The sequence below is a fragment of the Limulus polyphemus genome, unplaced genomic scaffold, assembly GCF_000517525.1.
Source record: "Limulus polyphemus unplaced genomic scaffold, Limulus_polyphemus-2.1.2 Scaffold1932, whole genome shotgun sequence".
NCBI classification, from domain to species: Eukaryota; Metazoa; Arthropoda; class Merostomata; order Xiphosura; family Limulidae; genus Limulus; species Limulus polyphemus.
Genome location: NW_013667542.1, coordinates 76,042 through 96,640, shown reverse-complemented (window position 1 = coordinate 96,640; position 20,599 = coordinate 76,042). Strand labels below are relative to the sequence as shown.

Below are 20,599 nucleotides of genomic sequence, written 5' to 3'. Positions count from 1 at the left end.
TAGTCTTGTATATATAAGACCGGCCAAGAAGCAACGTAATGTAATGAGTAATTGAATGTATACAGACAGAATATTGTTGAGCACGTGAGAAGTTCATTGTGAATTATAGGGTTTGTTATAGCGCAACTGTTGAAATTAAGTGTATCGTAAAGTTGTATTCAGAAAGAATAAACCAGTTTTTTTTAAGAAAGGACTTGTATCGGTAAATTTTCTTCGGAAAGAATTTTTACGGAAAATTAAGTAACGAACGGAGACGTAACAATATAAAAATTAAAATGCACATGACCAGAATTGTCCTACAGCAACATGTGATGTAACATCAGTGAAAAGATGCATATAGCTTTATGAAGCCAACAACTAATATAACACTTACTTTCAGAATAAACAAAACTCTGATAAATCAGTATAATTATACAGTAAACAAGTGATGTAACATTTACATATATCAATACTTAGAGCTTAGTTAAATCAATAAATTGTGTAACACCCTATTATAGGATACATACAACTTTACTAAATGAATTACAACCAATGTGATGCTCAACTAAAAGGATACATATAACTGTACTAAACGTGGTTGTGGACTGTTTTGAGTTGTCTCTTTTATAGCTTCCCATAAAAATGTCTCAAGTCGATTTCTCAGTTCTGGTACCCAAGATTCCTACAGAAGTACTTATTTAATTACTTTTGATCAAACAAAGTATGACTGAATTTGAGTGTCAAATTGTATTTATCTTTGATAATGAATTATTTAGAAATAGAAATCATTGTTTAGTTGATGGCATATAAAATCTGGATGTTAACTTACAAGGTTAAAATATAACTTGTTCTTCACTACAATGGAACACTCACCTCAAATAAATGTTTAAAAGATTGATGTGATTGTGGTGTAGAAACAAAAGGTAAAGCATAATAAGTGAGAAACTCGGGGATTTGGCTGAGACATGAGCCTTGAGTGTCCAAGTAGTAACGAAAATGAAACATAGCCTCATCAGATTTCTCAATCACCTGTAAAATACAAGAATAATCAACACTTTTGAAGATACCTGTTTTTAATTTAACAATTTCGTGGTTTGCAGCATTGTTCAACTCTGTAATACCTGTGTGTGTCAAATTGATAAACATGTATGGTTTCCTTCACTGCATTGCTAAAACACTGGATGAAATAGTGTGAAACTTTACAATTATTTTCTAGAGATTATGCAGGTTCTGCAAATAAAATATTTTGTGTGTTATTTGTATGAATTTGAAAGTATAAAATTTCCAAATATTTTAGTGTGACATTTTTTAAAAACTATTTAAATGTTTACCTCAGTGGTATATTTCAATCACTGTTTTTATATCTTTCTATTTCTTTTAAAACGTTCCTATAAACTATTATAAAACTATAAATTTTATCTTTGTTTTTATTTGAAAAACACACGCAGTTTCATTATCTTTATGATCAACAATGAACAATAAAAATATCCTTTTACCATATCATAATTATAAGCAAACCAACTTCTTATATATTGTTAATCAGAAGGTTTCATTTAATATACTTAATATAATTTAAAACCCAATTTATATTGATGAAATTTAGTTGAATGGACAGCAACTGTCTGTTGTAGAAACACAAGTATAGAGGACGACGTTTCAAATGTCTTCCACCTATTGTCTTCAGAAGACTTTTGAAATGTTGTCCTCTATACTTTTGTTTCTACAACAGGCAGTTGTCATCCATTCAACTAAATTTCATTATGAAACTCTGCCTAAACAATCTATCAAAGAATATCATTTTATATTATTATTATATGCATATTTTTACTTTATTTTCATTGATTTTCTTTGCTCATTCAAACAGATACCTAGAATGATAAGACCTAATGTAAACAAGGCCTAACCCAAGAGCCTTGTTGGCGAGACAAAACTTTATACAATCATATGCAAAATGATTCAACTAAGCCTACCTCATTTTGTTCCACAAAAAGGCATTTACTTTTCTATCTTACTACAACATTATTATACAAATGAAGCATAAAATTTTAAGCAAGCTTTAGCAACAAAATCAAAATTGAAATTGTAGCAGTAACTGTTCACAAACACATTTTCTTCTAGCAAAATATTCCCAAACTTAGCTTTTGCCATTGTATTTCAATCTATATGCAAATCTACCCTAAACTGGAAGCCTTAATGGTTTATACAGTTGAAAAGAACAAACCAAAGGAATTTCATAATGTATTTAGATCAGCTGCCAATGACTTCTCAAAGCTGAGACATAAGAAATTACATCACATCATGACAATCAAGGATGAAAAACAGAATGGATAAAGCCAGGTAAAACCAGTATTGTCTTTAAATCACAAGGACAAATTAGTACCATTTTGTTCAAAACTATTATGATTGGAATAGTCCTAAAGGTGGGAGATGGTGGGAAGGGTTTGAAAAGTGAAATCCAGATTACTCTCCCAAGCAGCTAAAGTCTTGGGCATAAAGGAATGGTCAGGAATTATGGAACAAAACATAGCAAAACCCAAATTGCAAACACTTCAGAAAAATGGTAAGTACATGCCAACAATATGAGGAGCAGAAATGGCAAAGAAGACAAATATAACAAACATGATGACAAAAGTTAAAGTGGAGGATGAGTAAGAGCATGAAGGAAAACACTGAGGATCCAATTCTGGAGAAAAAGCAGGGCAGGGAGGATGAGCAATGGATAATGAGTGAAATAACATAGACAGTACATGAGATTGGAACACAAAAGCAAGTTTGATAAACCAAAAAGTGGAAGGCAAAAGTGCCCTATAACCCACAACAAAGAAAACTGATAGGTCCCAGTCAGAAAGTCAAATGAAAAAGGAAGGCAATGGAGGAATGGAAGGAAGGGAAGGACAATAACCTAGATGTATAGACCAAATCTTAAGTATACAACCTATGCTGATAAATCAACAAAGAAGGACAAACTAGACAGGAAACCAAGGAAACTAAATGTCTGGAAAGTCCCAACCTTCAGATAAGGGACCAGACAAAGCCATGCATGAAGACAGAGTGCATGTATGGATGGATGATGCACACCAGAGTGTGGCTAATGAAGAAGTATGGGAGATGAATTAAAACCCACTGAAGATGGTGCGTGTGGGTTTCGAGAGATATCCCCAAAAAAGATTAGGAGACTCCACATATGAGACATTCCATAGCTCTCACCTGAAGAGAAGAAGGCTGGTCCTGACAGAGAATGAGGTAAGAAACAGACCAAGAAGAGCCAGAAATTGAGTAAGTGTGAAGAATGACTTACTAACCTTGATAAACCAACCCACCCAGGCAGGCATCTAATCAAAAAAAAAATTATCATGTAGGGCAGAGTCAGCCTGTGAGGAAGCTAGAAATAGCCAGACATCTATGTAATGGTGTAGAAGACCCCAGGAATGAAGCAGTTAAGAAAAAAGATCTGGACCACTCAGCAGAACATATAGGGAGCCAAGACCAGCTCAAACAAAGAAGTCTGAAACTGAAACACACACCTACAATGAACAAAATAAAGAAAATGTCTGGATGTTGGGGAGATGGAAATATGTAGACAAGCATCTGACACATCAAACTTCATCCACAAACCTGGAGTGAAAACTCAATGTAGAGTTAAGTAAAAACCCATGGTAACCTTGGGAATGATGAGGAAGCAGTTCAGTGATGATAAACCAAAAACCAGGTGCCAATCTCCTGTCATTTTGGGAATGATAAAAAAGAAGAGAAGAAAATCTCTAATGAGAAGGATCTTTTATTCAGTATCACCCTTGAAAAGTCAGTTCCAAGCCACCTTGATTGATGCTGGCAAGAAACAGGATCCCACTGAGGGGGAAAAGAAACTGGACAGTGAGACAAAAGGGGGGGTCATGAATGGAAAGGGAGTTATGTGGATGGGTTGAATTAACAACTAACTCCAAAGAGTTGGGAAAAAAAACCCAAATACCTCTTGATATAAAAAAAATGGTGCCATGCACAACTCATGCAAAGAAGAGAAGGGTGATCAGACCCTAGATAAAACAATATACCGACCTAGAAAAGCCCAACGGCAGAGCAGCCACATCTGTAAAATGAGGGCTGCAGAGGAAAGGCGTGTCACGGGAGCAAAAAAGAGACAACCATGATCAACAGAAATCCCTTAATGAGACAGATAAACAGCCTCAACAAAAAAGTGAAAGGAGGATATTGCACAGCTAATAGTGCATATATTAAGAAATATATGGGAAAATGGAAGAAGGAAAAATTAACCAAAGTATCAAGGTCCAAACCCCAGAAAGGAAAAAGAATTCCAGTAGGTATTAGTTTCATTATGGGTAGTTGGAACTATAAAAGCAAAAACATGATAGGCCAACGTACGTGGAGGACAAAGCATATTGATCCCTCAAATGCAAATGTTCCCCAAAACAACAAGCAAGAACTCCAATATCCAGGTAAGGAGGAAAAACTAAAGAATGACCCAAAGATTAATCCCCTAAGATTAATGTAGAATCTTAAAGGAAAACAGGAGACAAAGACAAAACACAACATACTGAATAATCAAGTCTATAAAGGGAAGAAGAGGCCTGTGTATGATCTCCCAAAATGACATACAACAGATAAAAATATTCAGGAGGGGAAAAAGGCTGCCCACAGTCACATCCACCTGTACAGACACACCTAAACACTGGTATGATAGGACACTCAGCAATTTATTAAAAACACTGCCTGGAAATATACAATTCTCTACGGATCAGAGCTTTCACAGCAGCAGCCAATAAATGTGGTACCAACCCTGCAGACGTGGTCAGTAAATCTGCTGTAGCAGTAACAGCAGAACAAAAAATAGAAAAGGGAGAGTAGATAATGAAAATAAATCACTACTTTCCACAAAAAGATTGAAAAACAACAATAAATGAAATAGAAAAATACACAAAAATAAAAACACATCTGCACAGTAAGACTACCAATTGAGAAGTGATTACCAAGTGCTTGATTAGAGAAGGTGCTGGTTACGATAGGGGTAGTGTCACACTCCGATTAGTGGGGGATTGCTGCATGTTGATATGCAGAAAGTGGGAGCTGCAAGGGTAGTGGCAAGCAAAGTATTTGCACCAAAAGAGGGCACTACTAGTCAAGAAAGCTTTTTGTGAGAGGAGTAACATATTGTATCGAAAGAAACTATTTAAACAGATTCTCAATCTTTACCTTTCTGTATAACGTTGCCTCTTTGCTTTGAATTGTCCATATTAGTTTTTTTCTATCCCTATACAATCTTCTATGTTTCCTACAAATTACATTATACTATTGATATTCTCAACTTAAAATGTAAATTTTAGTCTCTTAAAATTCTTGCTCAATTCAGATATACATACTAAAGTGAAACCCAAATGCCACACCCTTTCTTATCACATCTTGTCTTCCATAAAATGTCAATAATTCTTTCTTATATTTGCTATTGGACTAATTGTAGCCAAAAGAAACAAACAAACTTAATTTATTGAACTTCTACAAGGTTTGAATTGTACAGCCCATGGGTTTTGAATAATATAATCCTCAGTTTCTTTCTTTACCACTGTCTAAGTTCAGCTTCACAAGAATGAGTTTTTTAACCCATTTATAGCTTAATTAGAAAGTCAGTTCATTTATAGTAGTTTTAGGGCATTACAGAGTTTGTGTATGCCAATAATTTGTATTCTAAGTTGTATATTAATTTTTTTTAAATAATGTTATGTAATGTCAAGATTCCTATCACAAAGTATGGTTAAGTTTTACCAGGAAATCAATGATTGGGTGAAAGAGACCAAACTAAGAACTAAATTTCTTATTTTTTTATGTATATTTCTTTTATATTTACTGTTATAAAAGTAACTAAAATATAAAACAACAGAAATTTATTTGGTCAGATAAAAAAACTATAATTTCTCTGTCAGGAATATAAATGAGCTGCTCATGCATAATGTAATTCAATACTTTGTTTACTGTAACTTTCACTATTCTCTTGCCTGGTGATTCATTGCTTTGTTACATTAGTTTAGTACTTAAACATGGTCCAAAGAGCAACAAAACAATAAAAATAAATAAGAGAAGTTCCTAAAAGACTATTGGAATGAAGATGTTAGAATAAATCATTGTAATTGTTTTTTTACAATCTGTAGTCATTCTAGAAAAAAGTACTTTGTTTTTTTTCATATTTTTCAACTTTCACTCAAAATGATTTTTGCTACATTTAGTGTTAGGGTAGAAAAAATAAGGAAATAAACAGATAGAGTATAAAGTTTAAAAAAAAAATTCATATTCATTTAGGAGGATCAAGAAATCATGTATATGAAATATCAAAACTGCAAGATGAAAAAAGTATTATTATTATTCTTAACCTTGAAAATTACCTGGCACTCAGACTAGTCAGATAGATTCGGTAAGTTCATAAACAAATCATTAGTAGAAATACTTTTTTTGTGTACAACAGACTTGTAATGTTTACTAAGAGTTTGCTAAATTTTGTGAAGATAATCTTAGAAATTTCAGAGTTATGATAAGCACTGTTATGTTTATCTTCACAGAACTGGGAGTTGGCAGAGCACCAAGGACATTCACAAAAAGTTAGAGTCAGTTGAATTAACATTAAACTATATAGGAATTTATGTTGACAAAATCATAGATCAATCATTTTGCTTATTCAATTTCAGTTTCTATATGAGCATGTAACAAATAACACATATAACTGAAGGACAACAAGGGACCTGTAAATCCATTTAAGCCATCGCATGATTAAACTATAATAAAAAATCAAAGTCTGGAGGCAAACCATTCCAAAGGTCAATCACCCTGTTAGCAAAATAAAACTATTTTTGCTAAAGATTACACTTAACCTGCCCCTACCATGCACAAACTTTATATCTATGTTCCCTCATCCTACCAATCACACCATTAAATACAAAAAAATGATGTTGCATCAATACAGTCAATTCCCTTAACAATCTTAACCACATCAATCTGATCCCCTCTTCTTTTTTTAGAGAGAAAAATATTTCAGAGTTTTTAACCTGTCCCCATATTACAACCTTTTCATCCCAAGTATCATCCCAGTAGACCTATTCTGACCCTTTTCCAATAATTCAATATCATTTCTAAGGAAAGGAGTAAAAATTGATTGCAATACTCCAAATGTAGCCTAATCAGTGATCTACACAATTAAACTATAATCTCTTTAGACTTGTATTTAATATTTCTGCAAATACAAACTAAAATACTATTTGCCCTGCCACTAGAAATGCTGTCAGTGTAATAATCACATATTCAGTTAATGATTTTAAGAACATAAATTCTTTATTAACTTCTATGCTGTCTATATGTAATGAAAGAGATGTGAAGAATGGAATAAACCTTACATCCTTGTTGCTTTTCCTTATAGGAAACACAGCAAAGTGCACATGTAGTTGAAATTCAAGCTTTTGACAGTAAGAATCACCCTCTCGTACTTCAGGACTGATATAAGAATCCCATGCTGAGAAAAACTCCACCCTTCTTCCTTCATCAAAATGTTGGAAGAGCTCATTCTGAAAGAATAGTTGTACAAACATAATTCCAAAGCATCTACACATAAATGTGCTTGAATTTTTTTACCCTATTTTTGTCACAGTAATCAGTCTATAAATCTAGGTAAAATGGCTTACAATAAAAGAAGCATGTACATACTAGAGGAAAATGTATGAAATTATCATCTCATAAAAAGATGGAGGATACCAGTGGAATGCTTTACAAAAAGAAAAAATAAATTTTACTTCACAATGAATGAATATTAATTCAAATACTTCTGTTAGGAAAGGTTTCTCTGAAATCAGAAAACATCCTTTACTTTAAAAATAAATTTCAGCTATTGTTCAAATAAGTGACTTTTATGACATACTTGAATTTTTCGAACTCTACCATCCTTTTGAAACGTTCCAGCACTATCTTGTATAGGTTTGCCAAGCCTCTGACATTCCTCCTCAAAACATCTCACAGAGTCCTCTAATCCTGACAATTCTAAGTACTGAAAGTATACCATATACGTAGCTTTAAGTAGCATGATTAATACTATGTGTTGAGTTCTTTAGGTTTTGATTGGGATAAATGTTTCTTACTTTGATATATATAATTGTGTTGCTTACCTATACTGTATTTATTATCTTGTATTTTGAAAGCTAAGTAATTAACATAAAGTAACTTGTTCTAAGTTTTTTGTTACTTTTAAAGATCACATAGTGCTATCAGAACATTTTCAGTTTCTCATACTGTAAAACATTACCAACAAAAAAAGCCCTTACAGTTAAGTTAATTGCTGAAAATTTAAATTGTTGAAAAGTAACTATTAAGATCAATGATAATTATTTATCATCAATGTACAATTAAATTTATGTAATAAACATTTCAAAGCACAAACTATAGATCTGACACAAAAATTCTTACTTAGAAGTACATGTATTACTAATTTACCTCCTTCACTATAGCATTAAGTTCACCTTCCACTGAAGAAAGTGACCCTGACATTGTGTTCAGTATTCATACACTGTAAGGTTTAGTTTTGACAGACTCTTCTTGATATGTTGGTTGACTTCCCTGTAGCTATTAAATGGAAAAAAACAATAAAGGTAGATTGTCTCCAGTTAATGCTTTTATGGTTAAGTTATAAAAAGGGAATACTTACTAAAATCAAATTCTGAAATTTTGCATGTGAACTCTGATAATTACTGTTATAATGTGAATATATGCCTTTGTAAAACATGTTTTTTGCTCAATTATTTACACCACAAGTAATGTTCAAATATCTATTGTGGGCTAAATAACAAATACAAAACTTACAATTTTCTTCTGAAATTGCAAAGCTCGAATTAAGAAAACAAATTGTCTGAGAAATACCTTTAAAATCAGTTTGACTGCAAGGTTCAATCTCGAGTAGCTAATTAAAAATACAGACCAAATTCAGGAGTATAGTTGCACCCAATAACAATGCAGTTTCTGCTGATAAAATTTTAATGTGATAATGACATTTTATATCTAAAGAGAAGAAAGATTTGCCTTCATTAAAAAATGCATTAAAATATTCTAAATAAATAATTAGATTTTATTAATTACAAATTATTCTTAGACTGGCCATATTGATAAATAAGGGATAAGAAAAGCTGTTAAATTAGTTTCAAGATATTTGAATTGAGATACATAAGAAAGAGAAACGTGAAAACAGGTCCCTTAGCCACTTTAGATCACCTGAATCTTCACATAAAGTTACCAACATAACATAAGGTTTTGGGACAACATGTAACCTATTGGTCCATCTCGGCCATCTCATCCTCTAAACTAAAACTATCAATAAATAAATTATAAAAAAATCTTAAAGCCAGCCCTTATAATTTATATACTTATCAAGCTTTCTCTTAAACCCACTTAAATTTACTGCCTCCACAACATCTGAAGGTAACCCATTCCAAAGACCAACCACCCTGTTAGAAAAATAAAACTATCTTAGCTGAAGATGACTCCGACCCTACCAAAATTTATATTTGTGTCCCCTAGTCCTACTATTCTCGCTGTTAAGTATGAAAAAAAATTATGATGCATTAACACTATCAATTCCCTTTACAATCTTAAACACCTCGATCAGGTCCCCTCTAACTCTTCTTTTATCAAGAAAAACAATTTGAGAGATCTCACATACACTCTCTCTCCCAGGCACCATTCCAGTAACCCTCCTTTGAACCCTTTCCAACTATTCAATGTCCTTCCTAAGGTATGGAGTCCAAGACTGAACACAATACTCCAAATGTGGCCTAACCAATGACCTCTACAATGAAATTACAACCTATTTAGACTTGTATTTAATACTCCTGTAGATACAACCTAAAATCCTATTTGCCCTACAATAGCAACAGCACACTTCTTGTGTAGCTTAAGAGACTAATCAACTATTACACCAAGATCTCTTTCTTTCATGACACTGTTAAAGTTATTCCCATCCAATTATACTTATAATTCAAATTATGATAACCCACATGCATTATCTTGTATTTATTATAATTAAAACCCATTTGCCATTTATTTGCCCAACTTACTAAAGAATCTAAATCTTTTTGTAAATCAGCAGCATCCTCTTCACAGCTAGCAACACCCAAGACCTTATTATAATCTGCAAATTTAAATAGCTTATTGACCATTCTTTCATTTATGTAAATGAAACACAGCAAAGGCTCTAAGACTGAGCCCTGAAGTACCCCACTTTTAACATTAATCCATTTTGACTGAACTCCATTTGTAATAATTCTCCACTTTCTTTCATCAGGCCATTCTTCTACCCAATTTGCTAACTTATCCCCAACACCTATACAGATAATTGTTTTAACAAGCCATTTATCAAATGCTTTCTGAAAATGCAGATACACCAAATCTACACCCTTACCTTCACCTATATAAGCAATAACCTTTTCAAAGAATGTCAAAAGATTTGTAAGGTAAGATTTTCCCTTAATAAAACCATGTTGACTACCGAATAAAATTCTAAACTTTGTTAAATGGCTTTACAAAGCATCTTTTATCAGACTTTCTAAAACTTTAACAACAACTGATGTAAGACTATTATAATATACTATGGGCCTAATTAGTGGGAAAGTTTTATCTTCTCCCTGGAAAAGATGAGTGACATTAGCTAGCTTCCAATCCTCTGGTACCTGCCCACTATTCAAGTACTTACGAAAAAAAAAAATTGCAAGTGGCTCACATATTCAATCCTTAACTTGCTTCAAACCCTTGGGGAAATATTACTTGGCCAAAGAGTCATATCATTCTTGAAACTTTCAAATGTTTTCTTAACAAGCTCAGAATTAATATAGTCATCTTGTTCGAGTTTGTTTCCATCTATTAGCTGTTCAAGATAAGGAATACTGCTTAAATCTTCATTAGTAAAAACTGAAGAAACAGCAAAATTTAATAACCTAGTCATCTGATAATCATCAGATACAAGCATTCCTTTATTATCCCTCAAGGGTTCTACCCCCATCCTAACATTGTGTTTACCCTTAATGTATTTAGAGAAATCTTTACTGTTAATGTTTACATTTTCAGCCAACACAAATAAATAAAAACCTTTAGGTGAATTGTTATTAGTTTGATGGGATTAGGTGTGACCTCAATGAACTAAATTGTCTGCTACCAACTTGTTTGGTATTTTAGAAAAGGCAAACATTACTTGAGCTTGTAACCTAAATGCTGTATGTCCACTTAACGAAAATCCACTTCTTCAAATATTTCATAAGTTCTAAAGTTATAATTTTCCTGTACTGAAAATATATTTCCGATAAGCACTTACCTCCACATACATTACAATCAAACTGCGTCTCAACAACCCTCCACCAATAGGAGTTTGATTCTACCGAACTATCAATTCAAGTTTTGACAGAAAATGGAAGCTCCAGTTTTCTGTGGGGAGGAAGCATAGAAAGTGTGAGGGAGGTAATTGCCTATCAGAAATATATTTTCAGTATAGGAAAATTATAACTTCTGATACAATACATTACCTCCACTCAAATAAATAGTAAGAATCCCACATTGAATAGGTGGAGGGAATGGTGTGAGGGACAGAAAGAAGCATTCCATGAAAGCATCCAAACAACACCCAAAAAGGGGAAACCCTCACATTAGAGGATCACACATGGGAGACTGCACCACTTCTGTACCAGGTATACTCTTCGCCCAGTATGGAAAGAGGTGACTCAGACATGGGTGGAAAATGGGAGGAGCACATCCAAAAGGAAGAAAACAATGGTTGAATAGGGATCCAAACCACACAATACCTGAATCTCAATTCCATAGATTACATGAATGTGGGTGAGAGTAAAAAGGATGTGCTCATAGATGTAGAGTGGCTAGGGTGCAACAAACCATATACAGCAAGTCACCTGCATCCAAAACCCAGCTGCCAGGAATGACATCCACACAGGGGTAGGATGAGGATCATACCAGCGGCAAGTCAACTGCAATCCAAAACCCAGCCATCTGGTGAGAGTAGGAAAGAGGATCATACCATCTTCACTTCATGTTCAGCAGAAAGGAAGAAAATCTCATACCCATCATTCTTTGAACAAAACACCCGATAGCAATATGATAAATTGTTTGACTGATCCAGGAACCTGACATACATATGATCGGCATAAGAAAGACGACCCTGTAAGGTAAACAATCCCACTCAAAACCAATCCAAGAGGAACCACCCCTAGTGCAATAACATCCTTGGTAAAGGAAAATCATCAAGGGATAGTGTAAGAGGAAGAACCGTATTAATCTACAAGTTCCACCACCATGACCCACAACATGGTTGAAGTGAACAAGAGTATAATTGAGTGAGTGAACAGAGACACCTGTAATACAAGGTGGAGCATCAGATAGGAAGCCATCTCATCATCTACACCAGCAAAACACTATCGCTTTACTCTCAACTGAATGGTTTCATCATTGTTTGTGTCATATATCACATTCAGGAGGATGCTTCCATATCAACCACTCCAGTGGCTTTAAATTGGAAAGTAGTAAGGACTCCCACTGGAAGAAAAAAGGAGTGTTGAAAATGTGGTGAAGAATCCAGAAGGAACGTCAACACTGAAGAAAGTGCAATGGGTGACCATGAAAACCGTATTTGAAAAAGCATACCATACCTGATTTATTCAATCGAAGGAATAGCAGGGATGGACAGCTATCCCCTTCTGCTTTACCCATGAAGTCCATGGGTGATTATGTTCCAGAACTGGCATATTAATGAAGCAAATCAATGTCATGAGGAAAAACGTACAAGCGATCTTGTAGAACACCCCATCTCAACAGTGAGCATTTAGTGGCCATGGAACTTATAAATATGAGGTCAACATGACCTGACAGTGAGATATGATTATTTGAAGTATACCTGGTCAAGTACCACTCACCAATGAGCAGGATCTGTACAGTAAAAAAAAAGGAGAAAGCCCCTGAAAGAAAAAACATGACTTACCCAGTCAAAGTATCAGTGAAGCCTGAAGAATAGCCACAGGTGGAAGATGATAACCAGATGATGGAGAAACAGCAATCCAATGCAGAGAGTGAGAGATGAACATTTGTCTGGTACACATGCCTGACTGAAGAATTTCCTCCAAGGGACAACAGAGATGAGAAACCAGGGAAAAGGTAAGGTGCCAATTCTGATGAGAAGATACCTGGAATAAATCATGGGAAAAAATGAGAAAAGGAAGAATAAGCCAATCAAATTAAAAGTTGAACCCAATTGGTAAGGGTGGAGAGAGAAAGATCATGAACAGAGGATATCTCCCAAGAATAAATTGGCAGGAACGGGCACCATGGCAGGAAGCCGTGCAGGCAACATAACAATGAAGGGCATGAATGAGACAAAGTAGTCTATCAGATCAGACTGAGAATATAGTTGAGAAATGGAAGGAAGAGAAATTGGTGAGAAGGAGGATCTTTTCTCACGAACTGCCAAAGTTTGGGGAAGAAAAGATTGATTGAGATAAAGGAGAATATATATGGAATGATATAGTGTACATGATACATCGGTGGCAAATAAATCTGACTGACGATGTCCACAGGCCAATAGGAGAAGGAAATAAGTCTTAAGAGATAAGTGAAAAATCGAATGCTAGGACAGAGGTCCAAACAGAGGCAAAGTAAGGCAGTGACGAACCACATTGACATCCCAATTCGGGAAACTGTGCACAAAGAAGGATGATGAATCCAGAAGGAACTTAACAATAAGGAAAGGGTAGGAAAAGTAAAAACTTTACAATACCTGGAAAAACAAAAAGTGTGGGATAAGGCTGCCCAATAACCCATGATCCCCCAAAGATAGAAGACTCCTGATCAAACAGTCAAGTGAGGAAATCCATAAGATGAGGAACAGTGGGTAGATGAAATGCCAATGACCGAGGTTAATGTAGATAAAACAAATTAATTATTAAATATACATAAGACTTGGATTAAAGTAATTTACATTTTGAAGACTTGATTAAAAGCAATTATTACATTTATCCATATATATATACTAGATTTTCTAGTTTGTAAGTGTATCAAGAACTAATCAGAAAATAGAAATGCTTATATTTTCCTGTTCCCCCCTATCAGGTGCGTGCATTGTTTCTATGCACAGGAGAAAGTTGTTTTTCAATTAGTTCAAGGTTGATGCAGAAGGGATGGAGTAAGAGTAATGGTTGGACACATTGTAGCTGGAGCAGCCACGGAAACCACGGTTGTGCAGGCCAGTAAGGAGCAATCAGAAGAACTTGACATGGAGTGTCCCGGATGATCAAAATCACCCTGTAAACAAGAAGGATGGGAGGATACACACAAAGGTATTTGTTAGTCCAATCTTAACTGAACACATCAACAGCCAGAACAAGTGGATAAGGAACCAGAGAATAAAACAAAGGTAACTTGGTATTGAGGGATGTAGCAAATGCATCCAGGTGAGAAGTACCCCATTGAAGGCATAGCCACTGGAAAATGAGAGGATTGGAATGGAAAAGATGATCTGCAACAAAATTGAATGCACCCAGAAGATAGCATACAAGGAGACAAATACCAAGCGTGTAGGCCCAAAAAAAGGAGATCCAAGTTTCGACCACAAAAAGAACAAAAATGGGTGCTACCTTGATGACTGATATAAGCCACTACTATAGAATTTTCAGATTGGATCATGACCAAACGATTGCTGGCAAGTTGAAGAAAATGATCCAAAGCATAACAATCAGCCATAATCTCCAGGATGTTGATATGGAAAGATCGTTCAGCTGGAGACCCAAAGCTTCCTGCTGATCAACCCATGCCCCCCAGCCCTGGAGGTAAGCAACTGTGAAGATATTCAAACCCAGACAAGTGGGAGGAAGCAGAACACCCACCAATGTGTGAGCCATGTCCAACACCAATGCAGATTGCTGACAAGGGAAGGAGGAAGATAAATAGGAGCCTTTAATGGATCTCGTGCAAGATTCCACTGGTCATGCAGATCTCACTGAAAAATACTTCATATGCACTCAACCCAAGGGGATAAGGGCTTCCACAGAAGACTAGATCCCCAAAAGCAATAGAACCTCGAGAGCAGTAAGGGCATGGTGAGTTGAAAGCTACATTGAACAAAGTCAAAACATGAGAAGGTTGAGCCAGAGTGAGATGAGTGTTGAAAAAGACACCCAAGAGGACAAGATATTGGGTAGGTATAAGGAATGACTTAAATTTAATTAACCAACCCACACAATCTGCCTCCAGGAGCAGTAGATGAGTGTGATGGCCGAACTCCCATTCAGAAAGAGCTAATAGAAGCTAGTCATCCATATAATTGTGTTAGCACAACCCCTGAGCAAACAAATGTCAGGCAAGAGCCTTGATCACCCGACAAAAGACGTACGGGGCCAAAGCAAGCCCAAAAGGTAGGGCACAAAATTGATAAACTACCCTGTTATGAACAAATTGAAGATAGCACCTCGACAGAAGATATACTGGAATATGCAGATAAGCATTCACGACGTCTACCTCAGTCATCCATAAACCTGGAGAAAAAGCCCACTGGAGGGCGTGAAACGACTCCATGGTAAATCGGAGCAGAGCCAAAAACTGATTGAGGAAGGACAAATGCCAGTCCTCAGTTTTTTTGGGTACCGCAAACAGCCTGAAATAAAAACCTGGAGAAGGATGAGTGACAGGTTTGATAGCATTCTAGAATAGAAGATCTTGTTGTGTTTCAGACAGACATTGACTGGTGGTAGGATCCCAAGGTGATGGAAAGGATATGGGTACCCAAGACAACAGAGAAGGAGAAAGAAAGTGGATAACAAATCTGTTGGGTAAGACCCAAATAACCCACAGATCTGTAGCAAAAAGTCACCGTAGGGGGACAAAATTGGTCAAGTGAGCCACCATTGGACCAGAATCCCCCAGGTAGTCACCGGCATTGTCGGAAACACACCAACTGAAATGGAATAATACGATGAGAGGAGGAACCTCTGGAGGTAGGAACTGGGAAGAAGTATGACGAGAAGCAGTAATAGGTGCTTGTTAAGGCTCTGAATGAGACAAACGATCAACCTAAGATGAAAGGGTCGACTGTTTCCTCACCAATTCCACACAGGATTCCAAAGTCTCAAAAATATTACTGCAAATAGATCACTAGAGTAAAGAGAAAAAGTCCTGGATATAAGTTGGCTGTAAACAAACTTGGGACAATACAGCATCCCTCTCCAGCAGATCCCAACAACAGAGAAACAACATGTGTAAGGAAAGAGCCAAAGAAGACAAATGTGCTAACATGGAGGTAAGCAGAGAGAGGCTATCCCTTGAAAAACCCTCAGAATCTCAGTAGAGCACCTCTGAAAGGAGGTGGATGGTAGACAAGTACCATAGGAGAGTCGATAGGGTAAGAAGAAGATGGGAAAATTGGGCATGGAATAAACAAACAGGATGATCAGGATCTGCTCCACACAAAGGCAAAATTGATTACAAAATAGAGGGAGTCACATGCATCAAGAGAGTGTATAGCACTCCTATTGGTGGAGAGTTGTTGCATGACAATTTACATGTGAGACACAGTTGAACCATTTGATCATAAGATATGTGGGAACTCAAGGCTTGTGGTATGTGAAAAAAATGTTTGCATATAGAGGATAGCATTGAACAAGAATACAAATTTATTACTGCCAATAATTACACAAACTGTTAAATAATAATAATCTTCACAAAAATAATAGTTACTTCATAATGCAAAATTGCAAAGATAAAATTGCATATCACAAACATTAATTTAATATACATAATATACATTAAAGAACTCTCTGATAATATGCAATTTACACCCTTTCAATATTATAATATAAGAAGTTTAAAGCAGTAATATTAATCAAATATTAATTAATAAACTTTCTAAAAACAACAAAACATTAATGACAAAATAAAATGTAGTCTTTCAGATCCACATATCTAACAAGTATTGAAAATTTACTTACTATATAATAAAACAAAACAATTCACATCTTTATTATAACTAGAGGAAACATAATGGAGTCAAAGAACAAATCTGCATCTGGGCTTCCAAAACTCAAACATATTTCTTCTAATATTCAAGTTCTTATCTCCAAACTTTTCATTACATGTTTATTCATTGAAAGACTGACTAAATCATAACTTTTCTTACACCCTAAGTCACATAATCTGTAATTCAGAAAATAACATATGACATTAATGGACAACAAAAGACCTTTTGGTCAATCTACATCCCATCCAGTAAATTCAAAACTCAAATTCAACCCTTGTCATTCAAATATTTATCAAGATTTCTCTTAAATTAACTGCATCTACCCCATCTGAAGGCAACCTGTTCCAAAGGCCAACCAACTTCTTATAAAAATAAAGCTGTCTTAGCTGAAGATGACTCCTACTCTGTCAAAATTTATATCTGTGTCACCTAGTCTTACCATTAAGTATGAAAAAATGAGGCATCAACACAATCAATTCCATTAAAAATATTAAAAACCTCAGTCAGATCCCTCTAACTCTTCTTTTCTTAAGAGAAAACAATTGCAGGAGTCCTAATTTGTCCTCATTTCTATCCCAGGTATCCTCTTAGTAGCCTCCCCTGAACCCTTTCCAACAATTCAGTCTCCTTTCTAAATTAAGGAGCCACAGGACTTCAAATGTAGCCTAACCAATTAACTATACAAGGATATTATAGCCTTTTTAGACTTGTATTGAATATTTCTGTACATACAACATAAATTCCCTTTGCCCTGCAACTCCAGCAACAGCACACTACTTGGATGGCTTAAGATACTGGTCAACCAGAATACCAAGGTCTTTTTTTTCTTCCATAACACTATTTAGGTTATTTCCATCATGCTCATAATTATGATACCTAACATGCATTAACTTTCATTTATCATAATTAAAAACCATCTATCATTTATTTACCAAATTCACCAAATAATCCAAATCATTTAGTAAAGCAGTGACACTGTCCTCAAAGCTTTAATGTCATCAGAAAATGTAAAGAATTTACTAACCATGATTTAAACAACTTAAACCATATATCATTCTAAAAGAATGTCTTTGGACTTATATCAAAATACTGATACCCTTCCTATAGTACAGTTGTCAAGACTTTACATATTAATCTAAATAATACCTCATCAGTCTTGGGTAAATCCAAAAATTTTATTAAAAAAGACTATTTGCTCTTACACCACAACTTAAATCTTAACAAAAGGCTTTAAAATCACAACTTAGGTCTTCTTTAACAACAATGATCCTTTTCTCCAAAGGCATATACTTTTTGAAATTTTCATTTCACATATTAAAACATATTTTTCACCTCTAACTCAGGCACTAAGACTATTAAATTTATTTGAAATAAGAGAAAAATTATAAATATATATTTTTTTTTCTAAAATCTTAAAGTCGTTAATAATTTGAAAAGTTTACTGTTTAAGAATATGTTTAACTCATTATCATACATAAAAAATAATAAAGATTCTAATGAAAAATGTTCATAGCTGAAAAAAAAAATCCATTTATCACCACATTGATTCTTACCAATAAGCTCTAACTTTCTATCCATTAAACAAACAATGGAATTACAACTAAAGAAAAGGATTGAAACCCATGTTTCATTTCATTTAGTATACTAACTGATAGGGAACTAATCAGACTGTTACATCTTACCTTTAGTAGCTTTTACTACTTAAACACACTTTACAAACCCTTAGTATAACCAGCAACCTTGATCATTATACATGTTCTGTGTTTTCACAGTATATGTACGATTAGTTTTATAATAAAATACCCTTATTAAAATACCCTCTTTACATTTTGTACCACCTCTACTTACGTTCCACATTACTGGCTGATTTTTCATGTGTAAGGAAAGTGAAATAATACATTACTGTTAGATGTACAACATAATTTGACCATTTCCTGCAATTTATCTGATAGTTTTCTTCCTGACCAACCATTTGTAGCAAGTAGGACACACAGTTCTGTTTCAAATGTATAGATAATATACTAACTTTTTTCTCTTTGCCATGTTTTTTCCTCTTTGGGAGTAGCAGATCACTCTTTTCTAAAAACACCAGAGCTTATGATGATTATTATTAGAGCAAGTAATCAAAATCTGAGTATTTATTGCCCAAAATTTTCAACACATTTTATGTTTATTAGAATGAATAGAATTTTATTCACCATTTAGTACTACTATTTTAATTATTAACAAGTAGTAGTATGTCTAAAGTAGTATAAGTGACATAAGTTGCAATTGGCCTTATCTCATAGAGTCACAATTGCAACTTGCAAGCACACAAGTCACAACAGATGAAGTTTACAATTTGTCGAAAATGACGTGTCACCAAACAACAGTACTAGTTGTAGCAGAAAATATTAATACTAGTAGTAGTAATACTAATTAGTAATAGTTCGATTACCCATTCAAGCCGTCTCCAGCCATTATTAATTAGTAATAGTATTTGTAGTAGCACTAGTAGCAATATTAATACTACTAGTAGTAGTAAATACTAGTAATATTTATTAGTAATTGTAAGAAGTAGACTTAAAATTAAATAATAAATTGTTTGAATGATAGTGTAATACTGAAAATATTTACATTAAACACTCATTACGATATATTCAAACAAATATCCAATTTTCACATCACAGTCTCCTCGAAATCAGTGACTGACCTAAATTTTCGAAGACACACCCAGCAAATGAAGATTTCTGCTCACACAAGAAAGACATAGGCCTACTCTTGTGTAATACTGTATTTATTTTATATTTTAATTACGTTAACCTACATCTAATTCAGGAATATTTATACGTAAATTTCACTTCCAAGTTTTATAAATTTATACTGCAAATGTTGCTTAAAATGACGTTATATTGCTATATTTATTTTATTTTACAGTTTTTCTTTAATACAAAAGTATAAACATTTCAGAATATACAAACAGTTACACTGCTCGAGCTCAACTTATCTAACAACTGATAAATTATGTCTTCTATAGATAACAAATCTCACAAAAAGAAATACAGTTTCACGTTGCCAACAGCAACATAACTATTACGTACACACACCCTCTATCGGTTAAAATATTATATTACGATAATCAAGAACTCAAGTCCCGTCATAATTTTAACCACATAGTATCACAAATGTTTTGTTGTTAATAATACTGTTTACGTAAAACGTTTGTAAGTTAACTTTATGAATTAACAGAGCCAGACAAAGTTTTCTCCAGGGATTTAAGATATTTGTTTACAACAACAACATATGGTAAAATGTTATATGATAAATGAACGTCAAAACAGTTTAGATCGCCTACAATAGCCTCGACTAGTTCAATAGAGACACATCAAATAATCTTGGCAACTGTTTATTAACTCACAAAAACAATCTATGAACACTGGACAAGTGATATTTACACGTTGAGTGAGACGAAGACAATCATTATAATGGACATACGTATATGGACTAAATCATTTTACATACTCAACTCAGGCACTGGTAGATTAAAACCTACGTGGTAATGAAATAAATAGATTCGACACAAAGTGTGCTACACAATGAAAACAA

The 20,599-nt window shown here is 34.3% G+C and overlaps 1 protein-coding gene across 3 annotated transcripts in view; it reads right to left on the bottom strand.

Moving 5' to 3' along the window:
• Positions 1-20,063, bottom strand: part of LOC106465404 (lisH domain-containing protein ARMC9-like) — a 73,511-nt gene extending 53,448 nt beyond the window's left edge. For 2 of the 3 annotated variants that reach the window (XM_022393301.1, XM_022393303.1), the window contains exons 1-6: positions 19,707-20,063; positions 8,458-8,586; positions 7,889-8,014; positions 7,371-7,538; positions 853-1,008; positions 557-661 (exon numbers count right to left, since the gene is read on the bottom strand). In XM_022393301.1, coding sequence (XP_022249009.1) covers positions 557-661; positions 853-1,008; positions 7,371-7,538; positions 7,889-8,014; positions 8,458-8,511 — 609 coding nt within the window. In that variant the 5' untranslated portion in view covers positions 8,512-8,586; positions 19,707-20,063. Of the gene's footprint in view, positions 1-556; positions 662-852; positions 1,009-7,370; positions 7,539-7,888; positions 8,015-8,457; positions 8,587-12,991; positions 13,194-19,706 lie in introns of all 3 variants that reach the window. The other variant, XM_022393302.1, reaches the window with a different exon arrangement.
• Between the last annotated feature and the right edge of the window lie 536 nt (positions 20,064-20,599).